The sequence below is a fragment of the Nelumbo nucifera genome, chromosome 3 (genome assembly GCF_055504915.1).
Source record: "Nelumbo nucifera cultivar China Antique chromosome 3, China Antique-T2T, whole genome shotgun sequence".
Lineage (NCBI taxonomy): Eukaryota > Viridiplantae > Streptophyta > Magnoliopsida > Proteales > Nelumbonaceae > Nelumbo > Nelumbo nucifera.
The window spans coordinates 19,794,024-19,815,474 of NC_142651.1; the positions used below are offsets into that span (position 1 = coordinate 19,794,024).

General features: G+C 38.3%; 1 protein-coding gene across 4 annotated transcripts in view; it reads left to right on the forward strand.

Moving 5' to 3' along the window:
- LOC104600491 (inorganic pyrophosphatase TTM1-like) overlaps positions 1 to 21,239 on the forward strand; it is a 37,137-nt gene extending 15,898 nt beyond the window's left edge. For all 4 annotated transcript variants that reach the window (XM_010263455.3, XM_088901745.1, XM_088901744.1 and 1 more), the window contains 9 exons: positions 5,287 to 5,482; positions 5,596 to 5,709; positions 5,825 to 5,998; positions 17,546 to 17,740; positions 18,718 to 18,840; positions 18,921 to 19,042; positions 19,544 to 19,664; positions 19,784 to 20,056; positions 20,582 to 21,239. In XM_010263455.3, coding sequence (XP_010261757.1) covers positions 5,287 to 5,482; positions 5,596 to 5,709; positions 5,825 to 5,998; positions 17,546 to 17,740; positions 18,718 to 18,840; positions 18,921 to 19,042; positions 19,544 to 19,664; positions 19,784 to 20,056; positions 20,582 to 20,800 — 1,537 coding nt within the window. In that variant the 3' untranslated portion in view covers positions 20,801 to 21,239. The remainder of the gene's footprint in view (positions 1 to 5,286; positions 5,483 to 5,595; positions 5,710 to 5,824; positions 5,999 to 17,545; positions 17,741 to 18,717; positions 18,841 to 18,920; positions 19,043 to 19,543; positions 19,665 to 19,783; positions 20,057 to 20,581) is intronic.
- The last annotated feature ends 212 nt before the right edge of the window (positions 21,240 to 21,451 follow it).

Sequence of the window (21,451 nt, forward strand, 5' to 3'; positions counted from 1 at the left end):
ATTAGGTTTTCTGTGTATGGATTTTATCTCTTTTGAGCATATGGCTGCCTTTGTTTAATAAGTATTATACATATATGATGGAATAAGATGCTAAGCATCGAAGCGATGGGGTTCATCTCAAAAGAGTTTGCATCAGGAGACAAAGTATCTCTAAAAATTAGAGAAGGAAGAAAGGGAACAGTGAGACTAGAAGAAGAGGCAATCTTCTGGTTCAAAAGTTCCATGGACAGACCATGCCTTGTTGGGCATATAGGGTTATGGAGCAACAAGATGGTAGGAGATAGATGATCATACAAGGTAGAAAGGAAGGAGAACAAAAGAGAAAGATTTCTCTGCTTAACTGAAAAATTTGCATCTAACAAGAGGCAGGAAATATGTATTCCAGAAGCTACAAGAGTGTTTGGAATGGAGACTATTCTCCAGGAATCTGCAGTAGTTAATGAAGGTACCCTAATAGGGTAATGATAAAACTATGTGCAGGGCCAAACCAGTTAGTCAACAGTATATCGGCATCCTTGAAGCATTCAATCTCAGTGGAAGACAAGGATGAGAAATGGGAGAGAGTGATCATAGTCACAGCCAGAAAGGAAGGGATTGGTGAGCCTTGGAGAAGTTCTTGGAGGAGAATCTGAAACATGTCATTTGGCTGTGTGATGGGGCATGGTACTCTTGAGTCATGAGCAAATATGATCCTGCATCATTATAAGACTTTGTGTAGAGAATTCCTAGAAGCAGATGCAACATCATTGAACCAATATTTTGAAAATCGTCATTTTATTGTAAATTGTAGAGAAAGTTGAATCGAACTGAATTGTGAATCGCTTTGTAAATCGTAGGATTATTTCTATTTTTTACAAACTTGCCAAAAAATTATATAGATAGATAGATAGAAACCTAAAATGATATAATCAAGTTTGACTTGAAAGTTAAATAATCTACATACAATAACTCTTTAACCTACATATGATAGAAAATAAGCTAGTGTCTGGTATTAAATAACATAAATAAATCATTTTCTAGTGAGGGCTTTAAAACAAGTCACAGTGAATTGCAAGAATCATAAAAATCATAAGATTTATGAATCAAATTGTAGGATAATTTTTTTGCAAAAAAGGATTCAAACATGAGATTTTAATTGAAACCCTTGGCATTCATGATCCAAATTGTGAATTGTATCGTAAATCATAAGATTTTGACAACATTTGGATACTAAGAGTAATGGAAACTATGCAGAGGAATGAAGAGGAAATGAGAGTTTTGATTTCACATTTTGCAAAATTAATACAAAAATGGTAATTCCTGGCAAAACTTTTCTGGAGAAAGGCAAAGTGCCTTTGGTGATAGGTAACTAATATAGAAGTGGTAGGTATGGAAGAGCCAAGACTAGTGGCCAAGTGGATAGAAGGGTTTGAGTCAATCTGGGGGTTTAAGGTTCAACTAAAGAACAAGAAACATCAAACAGACTGGTTTGGCCTGGTTTGAACCAGCAACCGAAGAATGCAATAGCTTGCCTCGAAAAGAGAATAAATGGACAATAGATCTTAAAAGCATTGGAGTTGTCATCTTCCTCCTGTCAGGTTGAAGGATTTGAAGTTGCAAAGACCAAAAGCACAAGGCTTTACATTATCTTGTTGGAGTGGGTGCCAATACAAAGGAGATCACAATGAAGTGGACAAACTGAATCTCTCTACTGTAGAGATCACAATGAAAACCTACAAGTAGATTCAGACAAGGGATAGATTTGGTGTGAAGACTATAAAAGGTGGAAGACTTGTCTGATGGGTCTAGCATTGGTATGTGCAATATTATTCAGTACCCAAGGCTTGATCATGGAGGAAGGAATCAGAAGGAGAGCACACAATTGGCATTCAATTCAAGACAGAGAACATTTGTTCACCAATGGTGGCGCAAAGAAACTCAGGTTTTTGGAGGACCAACATAGGGTGTATGTGGGAGGCTAGAAAACTACAGCTTTGTGTAAAAAAAGAAAAAAAAAAAAGAAAGAAAACAAAGAAACAACTGGGTTAACAAGAAATGAAATGGCAAGTTCTTTGGAAAGCTTTGAAACCCATTTTTAGGTGAACTGACTAACTAAAACCAATCCACAAAGGGTAGAGGACTCCCAAAGTTTGCTTTTCACACACTCACAGCCTCAACAGACTCCCCTCTTAAGGCTTTGTTTGTTTGTAATGCAATTTCATTTACACTTCTACAGATGTACGAGAGTGCAGAGCAGAAGAGTATAACTTATGATTCACTTTTACCTCGAGTTTTACTTTGCTTTAGGTTTTATTTTACTCCATTTATATTGTAAACAAACAAAACAAAGTAAAATTTAAAATAAATATAACTGTTTTTGCATTCAACTCATTTGCACCTCATACTTTGCACCAATGCAAATGAAATTGAATTTCAAACAAACCAGGCCTAATATGCTGCATCCTTTTCACTCTTTGAGTTCTGTTATTCCTGATTCTTTTATTGTTTACCTTCCTTTTGCTGCACAGCATTCACAGCCACAGGTGATGCTCTTTTAAATAGGTCTACAATAACCACGCAGGAGATCTTATGAAATTGATCTAGAAACTGATTCAGGAAATGTATTAGGATTTGGCAGAGGAAAAGAGCGTTTAGGCTTTGAAGGGGATGGTGATACTTCTTGTGAGGAAAGTCAACATGGGTGGGATGAGAAAAAATAGAGGGAAGGAATATAGAGAGAAATTCTACTAGGAAGAACTGTACTCCGTAGAGGTTCATGGGAGTGAACTTTAATAACACCCTCATTAAAACATCAATAGAAGTGTAACAAAATTCAATAGTTTTATCAATGAAAGTTAACTCAAGGAAATCCCTTATTTGTAAGTTGTGTTTATTTAGACAAACTTCGCAGCTAGGCATACTTGCTCCAACTGGACAAATTGCTTTTCTCACTTATTGGAAAGGGAACTGGTCTCATCTTTCTTTTAGAGCCCTTTCTAGACCTCTCTAATCACTGTCCCATCATAACCTCATATGCCTCCCCTAGAATTGGACCCATCCTTATTAGATTTGAGAATATGTGGTTATTCCACCCATCGTTTTTTAGTATTAAATTGTGGTGGGAGGAGGATTTGACTGCTAGATCAAAGGGCTTTTAATCTTGGAAGAAATTTCAAAGATCGAACCTAAAATTGAAATCTTGGAATATAGTGGTCTTTGGTCTTCTAGGGGAAAGTAAACTGCCATATTTTCCCAAATAGAGGTGTTGGATAGAAAATAGGAGAGAGGTTTGTTGGAATAGGGGAGAACCAAGCATTGGAATCCAAAAATGAGTTGGATGCAATCCTTAAGAGCAAGGTGATTAGTTGGAAAAAAAATTTCTATCAAATAAATTAAATAGGGGATCCTAACTCCAATTTTTTTTTTTAACTCATTGGCAAGTGGCAGGAGAAAAAAGAATTGTTTCACTAGGTTGGTTGTTAGTGGAGAGGAAATTTCACAATGGGATGAAATACCCAAGGTTTTTGTGGATCACATTTGAGTCCTTACTAGGATCTCATTCCCCAAGTGGAAGGTTGAAGGTTGATGTTTTAGACTTTCCCTCCTTACCTAGTGATATCTCTTTGGAACTAAGGGTCTGTTAGAAAATAGCATAAAAACAAAAATGTAAGGTACAAAACATTAACATCCAGTTCAGGTGAGTGCAAAGTGGGTCAAGATTTCCATGCCCACTTTTCACTCGGCTCATTTTTTTGTGGATGTTTACAAAACATTAACATCCAGTTCAGCTGACTTTAGTATTTGGGTTGCTGATTACTTTGGTGTCTGCTCTTGTGCTTCTTTCTTTAAATTCTTTTCTTCCTCTTCATCCATTACCCCATTTTCCTATGAGAGCTGTTTGGAAGGGCCGCCTTTTGTTGAGAGGTTTCCTTTTCCGAGCAAGATGTGAAACTACTAACCATCTACTAATCTCCTTCTCTTTTACATCCAGCATTTGGAATTTTCCCTTTTGCTGTCGTTGGTGGCAGGTCTGATCCTCCTAGGGAGGTTATGAGGCTTTTCTGCTCTTCTTTCTTCTCACAAAAGAAAAAAAAGAGGGAAGATTCTTTGGATGAGGGCAGCTTTCCTATGCTCAATATGGGAAGAATGGAACAATAGGATTTTTAAAGACAAATCTCAGTCCAAATGGGTCCTTATGGAAATCATATCCATGGAAGTTGCTCATTAGATGAAGTCTATGTAAGCCTTCAAGCCTTTCACAACTGATGACATTTTCTGAAATTGAAATATTGTGCCACACTCATCAATTTATAGGGGGATAAGATCAATATGGATCCCTCTGTAACCAAATCTCAATAAATTCAATTTTTATCATTGTAGTTTGGGTAACCTTGGAGTTTCAGGTATTGGAGGTGTTTTCAGGAACAAAGATGTCTTGGCCTTATATTTCATGTCCCATTGGAATATAGAACTCTATAAAGGCTGAATTGATTGCAATCTGGGCTGAGAATAGGAAAATCCTTGCAATATAGTCACATTGTGGCTGAAGGTGACTCCAAATTGGTTGTTGGTTGGTTCAAACAATAAAATTCTGGTCCATGGCTCTTCAGACAAGAGATCATGAAAGTAAGAAGATTAGCTGCAGAATTGGGGCTAAGGTTTTAATGGACACAGAGATCCATGAATGACATGGATGATCATTGGCAAAAGGTGCCCTTTGGGAGCAACTGTTTTGTGGAAATACTTCTCATGGGGGAAGCTTGTAATCTAAAAGCCAAAACACAGAAGGGCTACAAAGACATGCTGACCTATAATAGGGGTGTATGGCACATTGTAAATAACATCTTTTTAATAATGCAATAAAGCTTTACAGTTACCAAAAAAAGTATGGAATGATGGATGTTTTATGTGCTTAATTGTTTTGGGTAAACATTTCCCATAGTTAAACATATGGAACTAGAGCTACATATATTGACTTAGTACCAGCTGATCAACCAGTAGGTGGTCATGTATTTGCTCAATTGAGTAAGATTTTTCCACTTATTCAGTAAAACTTTCCAAGAATTCCTTGTCTTTTCACTGCAACACCAATGTGCATGTTTCAATGTGTCTGCAGAATTACAGGCATATACTATTGTAGTTATTTTTATTTTTGTAGAAGGAATGCATTCTCCAGGTTCAAATCTTTTATTTTCATGCACTTTTCTTAAAAAGAAAAGGTGGGGACCCTAATAGATCTAATGAAGTTATCAACATTCCTCAATATTCCTAATTCTTAATATATTTTTTTATTTATATTCTCAACAGGACAGTTGAAGTTCCAACCTCCCGTCTTGTGATTATTGAGGGCATCTATGCTCTGAGTGAAAAGTTGCGACCTCTTCTGGACCTTCGAGTATCTGTTACTGGTGGAGTTCACTTTGACCTTGTAAAACGGGTTTTACGTGACATACAACGTGCTGGGCAAGAACCGGAAGAAATAATCCATCAGATCTCTGAAACGGTTCTTTCACTTGCCCCATGTTAGATGTTTTCTTTAGAAAGTTTTGACTGTGTGATACTGGCAAACTAGGTTATCATGAAGCATTTACATTTATAGTTTGTTGTTCTGCACAGGTATATCCAATGTACAAGGCTTTTATTGAGCCAGATCTCCAAACAGCTCATATAAAAATTACCAATAAGTTCAATCCATTCACAGGATTCCAGAACCCCATGTACATTTTAAAGGTTAGTTTCCATCTTATTTCTTCAAACTTAAATGGTTCACTACTAGTAAAAAATGGTTCATTACTGATGTTCTATAATTGTTTCATCTAGCACTGAGTGCTTTCTATTATTGTAGTCGCTGAGAACAGTGACAGTTGATCAAATCAAGTCTGTTATCTCTGAAGAACACAAAGAAACTATGGAGGAGACGTATGATATATACCTTCTACCACCAGGTGAAGATCCAGAAGCATGCCAATCATATCTCAGGATGAGGAACAGGGATGGCAAGTATAATCTTATGTTTGAGGTTGGTTTTGCAGGAAATTGAGCTTTTCTGTCATGAAGGTTTTGTGTTTGCAAATATTGTTACCAATCTTCTTGCAGATATTATTTTTTTTTCTTACTGAAAAGAATAGTACAAATATATAATACAAAAAGGGTTTTATAATATGCCAACTACACAACCAAAGACTAGCCAATTTCGTGCAACATCCTGCCACACCAAGCGCTTGAGAATGAGTTACAATCTGTATGAAAAGATATAATATCAGGGCGTATCCTTTTCTTTCTTTCTTTCTTTCTTTCTTTCTTTCTTTCTTTCTTTTGGATTGGTAATGATAACTGTATCCTGGGAAGAGAATGAGAGCAGCTTTCAAATTTCTTACTTATCTCCTTACACACACCCTAATAGACCACGTAAGGAACAAAATCCCATATTATCTGCCCTTTAGGTCCATAACACTATTTGTTTTTGTTTGCTGACCATCCTTATTTAGAATCCATAGAGGCAATTGATCAATCTATGTAAATGATTTGTTATCTTGATTTACAGTATTTATATTTTCTTCCTTTTAATAACTTTTCCCTTTGATCTGTGCATCAATATCTTAACCATTCATTCATTAGAAAAAGTTTGACCAAGAAAAGCTAGCTGCAGAGTGACTATGAGAAACATCAGTTCCTCTAATTTGATAGCTTAGGTAGCACTTAATAAACAATTCAAAGGCTGAAACATTGTCAGGCAAGGATAAAGTTTTAAATTGTATCTTAGGAGTGCTTTGGCACAACCTTCTTTGTACATTTTTTTTTTATCAATAACAGTAACTTTTATTAAGAAAAAAATATTATAGAAAGATACAATATGAAGGGAGGGGTAAAAACACTTAACCCTCCCTAACATTAATGGTCAGATTACAACACAACCCAAAAAAGATTTGCTCTTCGCACCCCTTGTTTGGCCAAAGAGTCTGCCAGAGAATTGGCACACCTCTTGGCCCACTGAACCTGAATTTGCATGTTTTGAGTAATCTGGTTGATTTTCTTTTTTTCATTTGAGAACTTCCACAGACTAGAATCTTCCTCTTGCAACCATCTAACTGTCAGCCTAGAATCTCCTTCCACCAACATATTTCTGATTTTCAACTGCTGGGCTCTTTTGATCCCTTCCAGAGTTGCCAAAATTTCAGCTCTCAATGAATCCCCCCAGCCTATAGGTGCTGAGAACATGGCAATAATTCGACCTTCTTCATCGCAGAACACTCCACCTATACCTGAAAGGCCTGGGTTTCCTTCACTGCTACCATCAAAGTTCAATTTAATGTATTCCGAAGATGGAGTCCAAGCAGGACTAGGGGAAGAAGTCAAGGGAGCAGACTGACCCACTTCTTCCCACTTTCGAATGATGTCTCCTGCTGAACAACCTTCAAATATCTTCATAGACTTGACCCAATGGACCATCCTAACATATATTAATTCAATAATGGCTTCCCTGCTTTTTTCTTGCTCATGAAAAGTTCTTTGATTTCTTTCCTCCCACACACTCCATCTCCACAAGAGTTTACCTCTCTTTTTTAAATGCCTTACTGATGTAGTACTAAATAAGCTCTGCACACTTGAAGGGGGGGGGGTCCATTTTCAACCAAAAAGAGAGAAAAACAAACACCAGATTTCCGAAACAAAGGGGCAAGAAACTAATAAGTGATAACAGCTCTCACCATTCTTCTTACATAAAATGCACTAGTGCGGGGATAAACACCAATTAGGCCTTTTCTTTTGAAGTAGGTCACAAGTGTTACACTTTTCTAGGATAGCCTCCCAGCAAAAAGCACCTACTATGGGAGGGATTGTTCTACCCCAAACTTCCAAGACTGGGAAAGGAGAACCAAGGACCGGATGGGACTGTGTTAATTCTTTGAAAAAAGAAGAGAAGAGAAAATACCTGACAGAACAAGAGACACACCCTATTGTCCACTCTAGAGGGGTCAATAACTACCTCCTCCAGAATCTTAAGTAAGTTAGAGATGGAATCCAATTCAGAAGCTATGAGAGCCCTTCTAAAACCCAGATTCCAATTAACAGCAGAATCAGACAAAGTAAGAAAGGTGGCTACAAGCTCATTTTTAAACCTTGAGAGAGAAAACAAAGAGGGGAACTGCTCTTTCAAAGGAATGTCTCCCACCCAAATATGTTCCCAAAATCTCACAGACATACCCGAACAAAGGTCATACCTGATAAAAGGAAGAAACAAAGGAAGGATGGCATGAATAAACTTCCAAGGAGAAGCCCTTGTAGCCCTAGATGAGATCCCCGTGTTCCAGCCATCTGCCTCTTGCCCATGAATACTTAGGATTATTTTAGCCCACAAATTCTCCCTTTCTTTATTCAATCTCCATAACCATTTCCCCAAAAGAGCTTCATTCTTCTTCTTTAAGTTACCCACACCCAGACCACCATCACTTTTGGCTTTTGTAACCAAGTCCCACTTAACTCTATGGCCTCTTTTCTCCTCCCTTGGTTCCCATAAGAAATCCCTCATTAATTTTTCCAAAATCCTACATACTCCCTCAGGAATTCTAAACACAGCAGAAAGTAAATCGGAAGGTTTGCCAAGCTTGACTTTATCAAAGTTATCCTACCACCCAAAGATAGGTAGTTTTTCTTCCAAGAGGCTAGCCTTTTTGTGAATCTGTCAATCACCGGGTTCCAAAAGCTCCTCGTGGTAGGGTTATCCCCTAGTGGAAGCCCCAGATATTTCAATGGCCATTGAGCAATCTCACAACCCAAAACTTGAGCCCTTTCTTCCCACCTCTCTGACACTCATATTGATGTCAATCACACAACTCTTATCAAAGTTTACCTTGAAGTTAGTCGCTTGTTCAAACACCTTGATCACCATCTTTAAATTACTAACCCACCCAATCTCCTCCCCACCACAAAACAGAATTGTGTCATCCGCAAATTGTAAATGAGTGACCGGAACCCTGTCCCTCCCAACTCTCCAACCATTTACCAATCATCTAGCATTTTCTTTCTCAATAAGCCTCCTTAACACTTCAACAATCAGGGTAAAAAGGAAGGGGAGAGGGGGTCCCCTTGCCTAATACCCCTAGTAGCTGGAAAATGAACTATCACCCTACCATTCACCAATATAGAATAGTGGCACGTTCTGATACACCCTCTTATCCATTTGCACCACCTCTGCCCAAAACCAACGGGCTCTAATACTTCTAGCAATAAGGACCAATCAACCAAATCATAAGCCTTTTCTAGATCCAATGTGCACACCAACCCTTTCTTCCCTCTTCTTTTAAAATCCTCCACACTCTCATTTGCTATTAAGATTTGGTCTACAACTTGTCTATTCTTCACAAAAGCACCTTGATTAGGGGATATGATTGTGGGAAGCACCTCTCTAATTTTTCGGGATAACACCTTAGCAATGATCTTATAGAGGCTATTTACCAAACTGATGGGTCAAAACTCTTTAGGGTGACATGTTCCCTCCTTTTTTGGAATTAAGGAAATAAAGGTAGAGTTCAGGCCTGGATTTATCACCCCTCTTTCAAAGAATTCCGAGAAAACACTTTGGATATCAGCCCGGGGCTTTAGATCTATCCATAGAGAAGATGGCATCCCTTACTTCCAGTTCAAACTCTCTTTCCAACCACTCAATCAACTCATCAGGGAGCCTGGGCCAATCCAACCCTTCAATCCTTAATCTCTCGTTTAGAGGCCTGCTGAAGATAAATTTGAAATATTCCACAAAAGCCCCAGCAATCTCATTCTGTTGGGTTATAGTTGTATCATCAACCACCAACTTAGAAATGGAGTTCTTCCTTTTTCTGCTATTAGCTATAGCATTGAAGAATTTTGTATTCCTATCTCCCTCTTTCACCCATTTGTGTCTGGATTTTTGCCTCAAACTAATTTCTTTCTTTAAAAATTGTGTCCTCCAGATTTTTCCTCAACTCCCACCTCACCTCTTTGTCCTTTTCCCCAAAACATCCCAGTTTTTCCATTGCATCTAATTCCTCGATTTGGCTTATCAACCGTTGCTTCCTGTTAGAGTTAGCAAATGGGGGGTAGATTCGTCTTTTCCAATCAGTTTAAGTTATGTGCTTATGTGGCAGTTCTAATTAGACTTCCTGTCCCATACTAAGCGGGGTTTTAGTCTTTGTACTTAATTAAACCCCTAATCCATATTATGGTCGAATGGTAGGGTTTAGCCTACAATGTTCAACTGTTTTCTTCTTCTTCTTCTTCTGCTCTTCTCCTGGTTCGAACTGCTGTAGCTACTGAAGAAACATGGTATCGGTGCAGGACATTGCTCTCTAAATCTCCTCTCCTGCTTCTCTCTGATCGTGACTTCATTTTCTTTCTTCTTTCTGGGCTGAAAATGGAGAACACAGGTTCGACCTAGGTCTGAGAACACTTTAGTCCTTCTTCCTCTGCTCAGAACTTGACTATTTTTCAAGAAAAATAATTCCAGAAGTGGATGGTCGACTGAAGCTCTCCATCAGAGGTTGGTTACCTTTTTTTTGTGCTGTTGGTATTTCTGGGTTGTTTGTAGCCTTGGTTCTTGGAAAAAAAGTCCAAGAACAGGCTGTGTTGGCAGTGGCGGAATGGTGTAAGGGTATGTTTGACCCTTTTGTGTGGGTCTGTAGTTTGTTTTGAAGCCCTTGTTGGTCACAAGTGACCTGAATCGAATGACAGGTTACTGCAGTGGTAGTAGTTTTTTTTTTTTTTTTGGATTTGTAGTGCCCTCTGAAAAGGTCAGACAAATCTGTACCACGTGTGATAGATATGGTTGTGTGGTGGTGCTTGTGATGCTCAACCTCTATTGAGCAGCTTCAAGAGGGCTTGTATGTGGTTAATGAGTTGCTGAATTAATGTCATTGTGATTTATGGTTCTGTGAAATCAGTAGTGGTGTGAACAAGAACAGAAGTTTGTGTACCTATCATCTGTGTTTGGGGACTGATTGATTGTGACTGGTTGTGAACAGTGGTGATTGATTGTGACTGGTTGTGAACCTATCATCTATGTTTGAGGACTGCTATAGTGTCTGGAATATCAAACTCCTGACAGCAGTACTCAGTTGGCGACTAGGGATTCAGATTAGAAGTAGCATTTGGAGGGCATCATCGTAGAAACCGGAGATGGTTGTAGTGATCAGAAACCTAGTGTAGTGATTCCCTCTAACTATCTGGGTGTGCAAATGACTTCAATTAAACTTAATGGTGAGAACTATGTGCTATGGGCCAAGTCAGTGGACGTTTTTCTCAAGGCAAAGAGGAAAGTGAAGCATGTGAAGGGAGATAAACCATCAGCCGACTCTTCAGGGTTTGATGACTGGGAACAAGAAGATGCCCAAATCATGACATGGTTATGGAATAGTATGGAACCCAAAATAAGTGCCAACTTTATGTATGATTGGCCCTTGTTTCAACGTGACATTAAAAATGCCTTCCTTCATGGTGACCTCATGGAGGAGGTATATATGGAGCAACCACCTGGGTTTGTTGCTCAGGGGGAGGATGGTAAGGTGTGTAGACTAAAAGAGGCAATTTATGGGTTGAAACAATCTCCTCGTGCTTGGTTTGGGAAATTTAGTGAAGAATTTTGGAATGAAACAACGTCGGGTTGACCACTCAGTGTTCAACTATGATTCAGAAGCCAGAAAGATTTTATTAGTAGTCTATGGTGATGACCTTGTCATAACTGGCAGTGACAAATTGGGGATTGATAAACTAAAGGTTTTCCTGCAAGAACATTTTCAAACAAAAGACCTTGGGAAGTTGAAGTACTTCTTGGGTATAGAAGTTGCTAGTTCAAAACAATGTGTAAATCTGTGCCAAAGAAAATATGTCCTTGAACTGCTGGATGAAACAAGACTGTTAGGTGCGAAATTGGCCGAAACTTCCATGGAACCAAATGCTAAGTTGAGCAGTGATACAGGTGAAATATTTGATGATCATGAAAGATATAGACGGTTAGTGGGGAAGATGAACTATCTGACTATCACAAGACCAGACATCTCCTTTACAGTCAGTGTGGTGAGCCAATTTATGCAGAATCCTCAGATACCTCACTAGGATGCAATTCTTAGAATTGTAAGGTACTTGAAGGGGACTCCAAGCCGTGGGTTATTGTACAAACAAGGAGGAAGACTTGAGGTAGTTGGGTATACAAATGCCAGATTGGGCAGGCTCTATGTCGGATAGAAGATCTACTACAGGTTACTGCACATTCCTTGGAGGCAATCTAGTGACATGGAAGAGTAAGAAGCAAACTGTTGTAGCAAGGAGTAGTGTTGAAGCCGAATATAGAGCCATGGCACACACTACATGTGAATTAGTATGGCTGAGAAACCTCCTACAAGAAATTGGATTCACAATGGACAGACCTATGAGATTGTATTGTGATAATCAAGCTGCAATTCACATCTCATCTAGTCCTGTTTTTCATGAGAGAACAATAGAGATTGATTGCCACTTTGTGAGGAAGAAAGTCCTTACTTGAGAGATAAGCACAAAACATGTGGGCTCAGGTGATCAATGGGCAAATTTGTTTACAAAAGGTTTAAACTCAGGGAGAGTGAACTATATATGTAACAAGCTGGGATTATATGACATATATTCTCCAGCTTGAGGGGGAGTGTTAGAGTTAGCCAAATGAGGGGTAGATTAGTCTTTTCAAATCAGTTTAAGTTATGTGCTTATGTGGCAGTTCTAATTAGACTTCCTGTCCCATACTTAAGTGGGGGTAGTTTAGTCTTTGTACTTATTTAAACCCCTAGTCCATATTATGGTCGAATGGTAGGGCTTAGCCTACAATGTTTGACTGTTTTCTTCTTCTTCTTCTTCTTCTCCTTCTGCTCTTCTCCTGGTTCGAACTGTTGTAGCTACTGAACAAACACTTCCTTTCTTCTATCCTCCCAAAGTGAAGAGTATTCCACTCCTTAATTTTGACTTTCAGCTCTTTTAGTTTCAATGGGATTTCATTCTTTCCCAATTTGCCCTCGGGTTAATTTCATTCCACCACTGCTTCACTTTCTCTTTAAAATCTGGGTGTAGAAGCCACATATTCTCAAATCTAAAGGGGAAGGACCATTGTTTCCAAAAACTGCCTTGCTTAGCATAATTGGCTAATGATCGGAAGTAGCTCTCGGCGAGGCCCTTGACACCAATTCTCCCCAGTGCTCTTCCCAATCTGTGGTAAATAAGAATATGTCTAGTTTGGAGCACATTGGATCAACTTGGAGATTAGACCAGGTGAAACTATTATGTGAGAGATTCAATTCCTTGAGTTCAAAGGCATTGATAAACTCATTAAACTTCCTCATACTGGTAGTACTCCTTTGTGTTACCTTATTGCACTCATCACTAAACCTGGGCACATTGATATCCCCTCCTAAACACCAAGGCCCATCCCACAGACCTCTAATGTCTTCCAATTCTTCCCACAGTTCATTCCTTTGCTTGTAGCCAGTAGGGCCATAAACATTAGTTAAGACCCATTCAAACCCATCTGTCACTTGCTTGAATTTGATAGAAACTGAGAATCTTCCCATTAATTCTTCCACTCCCTCCAACATTTCATCCTTCCACAATGTGACTATCCCTCCAAATGAACCCCAAGATGGACTCATTACCCAACTCAGTCCATTTTCTCTCCACACACTTCTAGCCCACATTTTGTCGAGTTTAGATTCCTGGATTAAAAAGATATCTGGGTTTTCTTTCCTTAGGACCTCCTTTATTAAAGCTCTCTTTCTTGCATTCCCCAAGCCTCTCACATTCCAACTTACAATCTTCATTACTCCAATATAGTCTGCCCCACTCCTAAACTTTCTTTCCTAAGAACCTCCTTTTCTTCCCCTACCCTTCCTCTCACTAAATTCTTTGTCCCCGTCCACATCCAATTTCAGCCTCTCAACTTCACTTAGCCTTCTTTTCCTCCTTTTCCCAGCTTCATTTTTAATCTCCAAATACCTTTTCAGCTCATTCAGATTTTTCACCTTGCACCCTAGCTTTTCAAAAAATTCAGCTAGAGAGTCCTCTTCTTCATCTCCCTTTTTAGTCTGTTTACTTCCATCCTCTCTATGCCTCTTGCTTTCCTTCTCCTGCTCCACCCTTCCTTCAACTATTTTGAACTCACTGTTCTTCTCTCTATCACCTCTTCCTTCTCCATTTTCACCCTAGTCAAATTATCCAGCTCTTTGATTATTAAGTTCCACACCCTCAGCTCCCTCTCACCCCTCCTGTATCTCCCCACCAACACCACCTCTATCATCTTCTAATCCAAGGGTATTTGGCAAGGAAGCAGGACTGGAATATGGGAGACAGACATCATGAGCAGAGTGGGCATTAGTAACCAAATCCGAAAACACAACCATACCTGGGTCTGGAGGGAGTGGACAATCAGTAATCGGTTGGGTTTGACCAGTCGACAACAGAGTATGACTTTGTAGGCCACAACCTAGACTTAATTCACCCTTGTTAGTACTTCCAAGGCTCTGTCGTTCATCCCCTCCTGATGTATCCATGTTTGAAATCTGGTGATTAACCATTGTCTTCCCGCAGGTTCCTCGCCTCTCGTTCATTTTCTGGATTGAATCCTTCTCACCTGAGGTTCGATTTTCCTACCTGGCATCCAATTAGCGCTCGGCTTCGTTTAGCATCCCACTGTCAGTAGATGGTTTCAGCACTTCAGTAGCATCTTCTGCGTTCTCAGAGAATAGAATAGTTGTGCTGAAGGTGTCTTCCAGCTCATCGGTCTGGCTTCCTGCTTCCCATTCTGTCTCTATGTCATCCTCTAAGAAATCGCAACTTACCCAGCCATCATCTTCTCCTTCAAGATCATCTCTGCTATTCCTGGTGTATCTTGGGTTTCTTCTGTCTTCTCCCCTCTTCTCTTGGTTGCCTTCTTTAGCTTTAACAACTGGAAGCCATCGCATGTTTTGCCTTGAGGAGTTCTGTCCACCTGCGAACTGTTCTCTTGCATCTGATTTCAGCATCTGCCTCGAGGAGTTCTATCCGTAAAAAATGTCGTATATAAGTTAAGAATACATTGCATAAAAGATAATGGTAATTGATATTGACAAATAAAGTTTGATCTTATATGTACTAATGAAAGTGACTTCGTACCATGCCCATGTAGCATATACTATAGATAATTGGAAACATGAAACATGTTTGTCACACAATACCCTGATGTTGAAACATGTTGCTCACTCAATACTATAGACAAGGCGCCCCCAGTCGCCTAGCCTCGCCTTGGTGCCTTGAAAACTATGCCATGTGCAAATAATTTTTACCAAGATGGCTACTTGTTTTAGTGGCAAATTTGTTTTTATATATGTACTAGTGATTTTAAATCCTTGTTAGGTTTACTTAGTTTTCTTGAATTGTTTTTTCTTTAAATTCCTCATAGGCACCTATTTTAACATATTTGTTTAGGTGGAATTCTCTCCTTTTTTTTTTTTGTAAAATAGGTGGAACTGTCTTAGTGAATGTGAAGTGGACAGTGCACCATTTACAACTAATGTCATTTGGCCTATTATATTTATATACTTGGATCAAATAGGAGAGAGTGTTGAACTAATTCCATCAAACCTGTAGAGTACCAAAAAAATAGCTGGTTTTGTGGAGACACTTGATGTACCGTAGTTCTATGGTTCCTGTTGTATTATAGTCTTTGTCTACTATTATCTTTCAGCCCTCTAAGGGCCCTTTTTGTAATTACTCTTTTTTCACCTTTAGCCCTTCAAGGGATCCTTTGTAAATACATATAATTAATGTATATTTAGGTTCTTTGGGGCTGGCGGTCGATTCATTCTATTAGACACCATAGCTTTCAAGGCACCAAGGCGAGTCTGGGCAACAGTGGGGCGCCTAGGCATCACCTAGGCGATGTAATTTTTTTAAGTAAAAGTGTAAAACCATATATCCTAGGGTAGTTTCCTAGGTGTTCCATAACCATCTTTCCTTAATAATTATCCATAATTTTCATAAGAGAAGTATAAATTTCATGTTTTAAGTCTAGAAAATCAACATTTTATGAGAAGAAAAAGAACAAAGGAAAGAAAATTAAAAAAATGTAGGGGCTGAACCCCTACTTTTATTATAGGAAAAGAAGAAAAGAAAAGCTGGAAGAAGAAGAAGAAGAAGAAAATGTGTTGATTAGACAAAATTTTAAGTTCTTCCCTTGCTTATTGGTTCAGGTTTTGAAATCTTTGAGGGTTCAATCAAGGATCAAAATTTCGTATACCCCGTATTGGGTGAATTGTATCTTTGGGATCCTGATACACCTGTTTAGAAGTGCTTTTGGGGACCCATTATTTAAAATAATATATATTTAAAAATGAAATTGAAAACCAAAGAAATAAAAAAATAGGGGGAGTATTGTTATAAGTACCGATACACAGAGGTGTATCGATACTTCAAATCATGGGTTTAATACAACAGTTAGCAATGTTTGTGTTGATTAAACCCTAACAAATAAGAAAACAATAAAAAGAAATTAGTATATAAACACATAACTGCTTCGCGATTGGGCGAGGCGAGCCTCCAAGGGCGCCTTGGCGCCTAGGCACCCGCCTTGACAACTATGTTAGATACCCCTGAAACCTTTGGTGTTCTCACAAACTGGAAGATTGGCATGGTATCGGAGCAGGTCATATCCACCAGCTACTGATTCGATTAACTTCTTGGGTGATTAGAGGATTGTTTAAGAAGTATTTTGATTACTATCAAACTCTGGTTGAAGGTTATTTGAGAGCTGTTTTAATCAGCCGAAGCTGATAGGTTTTTTTCTAGAAAATACACCTAGCAGGTCAGTTTTTCCTTATTTTCCCTAAATTGGCTGATTGAATCAGCCTAAAACTTTGTAGTTGGTGTCGCCCAGGCCTCATTTAACTGGTCATTAATCTGCTTTGAAGATTGGTTCAGATTTGATAGGGTTTTGATCCCATCTTCTAGTCAACAGTCCTGAAACTTTCCATTTTGGGACTGAGATAGATACAATCCTATTATTCTGAGATTTCTGCAGCAAAATCTCAGTTATTTGGTGAAGTATTAATTCAGTATTGCTTTTAAACTGTTACTAATCTTGCTTGCAGTGATCAGAAAACTTGTAAGTTTCACTTGCTTTGGAATATATTGGATTTAAATAAAATAAAAATATTCAAGGGTATGGTAATCTACCCAATGTCAGCTTCACCTATTAAGGATCCTATAATATCCTTTAAAACTTATTACCAAATGGTTCCTTATACAACAAAGCAAGAATTAAGTATTTGTGGTAGATAGAAGCATGTATTTTATAAGAACCATACATGTTCCCAGTAGGGTCCAGTAATACTTTCATTTTCCTTGTATCTTTCATGGGAGTAACTTGGATATGAATTGTATGATACAGTTAAACCATGTTTTGGTATATCATACATGTTCTTTTAATCCTGAGTATCTCATTTTGTTCCTATGATTCTAATTTTGTTCACAATATTTGTTTTCCTGGTAAAAGTGACAATTAGAGGCTCATCTTTTTTTGTTCAATTGCATTCATTGATCTCAGGAATGGGTTACAGATAGGCCATTCATTATATCACCAAGAATAACTTTTGAAGTCAGTGTGCGTCTTCTTGGTGGTTTGATGGCCTTGGGGTACACAATAGCAGCCATCCTGAAGCGAAGCAGCCATATCTTCTCTGAGGACAGGGTCTGTGTGAAAATTGATTGGTTAGAACAGCTCAATCGTCACTATGTTCAGGTATTGTACCATGCCACCATGACTTGGATACAACCATCATTTATCTGCATTTGGAACTCAAGGATTTCAAATCAGTTTTGCCTGCAATTAATTTGTGTCTTTGCATGGTGACATTGCATGTCTTAGTTAACCTATAAAATACCATGACTGTGTGAAAGACCTGCAGGATGCCTACTAATTCCTTTGATTAGAGTGGTCATTGCAGTGGCGCTTTACTGAAAGAGAAAACATTGCATCTTGCAAGAGCATGATGTTGCATAAAACTTTTAAACAGCTGATGTTATCTTATGAAGGGCAGAAAACTAAACTCAAATGCCTTTTGGGTGCATATGCAATGCATGCAAAAATCTCCTTTGTTGAGATTAACACTATTGAATGTTATTAACTTTTACCATTTTAGTTGAAGGAATGATGAAATATCATCACCTGTTGAAGAAAAAGGCCAATTGATTAAGCAACTATGCTTTTTGATCTAGATTTCCCAAGTGGATTCATGTTTTATAGTTTTATGTATATTATGTGTATGGAATTGCAGGTGCTATGGCCAAACCCAATGAAGACATCATGTTAGGGGTGCAATTGAATTGAGCTTTAATCGAATAATCCAGGCTTGAGTTTGATTCCAATTGAGTTTAAATCTCATGGTAAGTTCGATTAGTTATTTGAACTCGAGTTTGACCAAAAAAAGTTCAACCTTTTGAGCTGAACTCGAACTCATCAAATATTTAATCGAACCAAGCCTAGACATGCTGATGTTCGGCTCGGCTCAGTTCAATTACACCCGTACCTCATATTGCCCCGTAGGAGTGTTGATGTTTTAATTTCCAGTTTTTAGTTATCAATTGAATCATTGTCCACTTGCCTAAAAGATGGATCTATTGACATCTACAATTATTCATCATTTTCCTATAAATTGTCCATCTTATTAAATCCTGGTGATCTAGAAACTAATGTTTTCCATTGGTTCTGGTAAAAAGGTGCAAGGAAGGGACCGCTTATTTGTAAGATATGTAGCCGAGCATCTAGGTTTGGAAGGTTCATATGTTCCTCGCACATACATAGAACAGATACAGTTGGAAAAACTTGTTAACGAAGTTATGGTATGACATCTCTTCATATATCTTTTTAATTGGTTATGCCCTTTTGTGTTTGGTTAGTCCTGATCTGATCTGTTTCACAGGCATTACCAGATGATTTGAAGACAAAGCTTAGTATAGATGATGATCTGGCCTCGAGCCCCAAAGAGGCACTTTCTCGGGCCTCTGCAGATAAGGTTTCCATGAGGATTAAGCATCTGAAAAGGTAATATGCACTATCCCTTTCCGTGATGACTCAGACCATGGGCATGATATAAGTGTTTGACCAAATTAGCTTGTTTGGAAATTTTTTGGACCTTGTTGTTTCTTTGTCACGAACCAGCTTGAGTGTTCATATTGTCTCTGTTTCCATTTTCTTAATAAATATGAAAAATAACTTTATTTTATCAAGGGATAGAAGAGCAAGATAAATATCCTTTAATCCATGCAATAGAAAAGACAGGAATACCTGGTTGGTTATTTGTTTGTGCTCAGCCAACTTGGGAATTCATGTTGTTTAATTATTTGTGAACAGACAACAATACTAGTTGTTGTGACATAATAATGTTTGATTCACTTGGCCACTTTATTTAGAAACCCACTTTGGTTGCGCAAAAGCCTATTGCTTAGTTTATTAAATTTATTAGTATGGTATTTTTCTTAAAAAATCTTTACGCCTAAAAGGCTAAAACTCATGGTACACTTGTGTATTTTAATTTTTAAGCAGTGGTTTGTCACACTCTTATACAACACATAGGGACAAGAATCTGTCCAAGCTGACAAGACTTGCCGTCAACAGTAGGATTGATGGGAGAGTCCCAGAATCACCTGCAACTCTAGCAAACCAAGTGAGTTCATACATGTCTCAACTCTCAAGAAAATAATATTCAACAAAATTGTGTTATTTTCGAACAGTATGCACTAAACCTTTAGCATTGTTTATTAACTTCTCTGTCGATTGTGCTAGGGAGTCATTACTCAACTCTCTGAACAAATTTCAACACTGAACGAGAGAATGGATGAATTCACTTCTCGGATTGAAGAGCTAAATTCTAAACTTACCATCAGGAAAGTTTCTCCTAGCCAGCAAAACCTGGCACTGCAAGCTGAAGCCTGCAATGGCTCTGGACCCACTTCACTCTTTGTGTCTAATTTAAGCAACGGTTCCTTGACTGGGTCCATTCTACCCAATTCCTCATCTTCTTCCCAATTGGCTAAGGAGTCCCCATTAATGGAAGAGGTACCATGAAAAATCAAACATCTCACATCTTTGTTTATCTATTTAAGGGTTCTGTGCATACCCATTTTATCTGCTGCTGGTGATCCAAGCAACTGGTTTTTGTTAAGTAGTGAAAAAGCATCCACAAAGTCCAATAAATGATTTCCTTAATTGGACGGTCAAGTTGATATAATACATGGACAACATCCCACCCAAAAGAATCACAGATGAGAATGGGCCATCTGCAAAATATGATGTTGATTGTTGATGACCAAGCCTCTTTTTAGCATGTGGAGTCCTTTGCTTAGGGTGCAAACGGAATTTTGTCCTGATGTTTTGGCTAAATCATCTACTCCCACTTTGGCTTTTGAAATATAGTTGAGTGGTATGGATGAATGTTGCATTGAAGGTTCAGTATAGAGTCTCTTTTTCAATCAATACACTTTATTTTATAAGACTGCACTGACATCTGCAATTTGATTAAATTTTGTTTAAGCTCCGATCATTCTGTTTTAAACGTGATTCTGATTTACTTGTTATAAACAGATTCTGGTTATTGCTCGAGGACAACGTCAAATCATGCATCAGTTAGACAACCTCAGCAATCTCCTTCATGAGAACCTGGGTGAATACTCTCACCAAGGAAGGGCAACCCAGAAAAGCATAATGGAAGATGTTGAATTTTTCGGAGTCCCTCTTGTTTTAACCATAGCCATTGGGGGCCTTGGGTTCTTGTTGTTCAAGGGTCTCTCATCACGAAATTGAATCCTCTGCCAAATAACATTTCCTTGAAATAGTTATCACTTTACATGTATGGTGAGCCTACCCTTCTGCTCGGGAAAGAGAGTAGAACGATAGTCTGATCTATCAGTAGAGATTTGGGGCGTAATCACAGATTTTGGTAGTTCTCTTGATCATTTAAAAGAAGGGTTTTGTCTCCTAAAACTGTAAATTGATTGGTTTAAAGGGTACCTAGAAGTTCCCAACTCCCACATGGGGTTGTTCACCAATATGCATGATTTTTTCCAGTATTTGTTGAGAGAATGTTGGCATATTGAGTTAAGAGATTTCTTAAGTAACTAAGGTGATGATGCAGCAAGTCTAATTCCCATAATGCGTTTGGTTGCAGTAATGGTAGTGCAAATGATTTGGGTGTAAATTTTGATTTATTTTTAATTTGTATTTCAAATTTTACATTATTTTATTTAATTGCAGTGCAAACGAAGTAAAATAAGATCTGAGGCGGAATAAAGTAAAACTCAAAACAAAATTGAAGTAGGGCAAATCAAATTGCACTGCAACCAAATGCAGCCTAAGGAGCATATGAGGGCTACACCACTCAAAATTATATCTATTTGTGAGAATACCTTGAGTAGATGTTCTCCATTTGTTTGCAATGTAAATTGTGCAGATGTA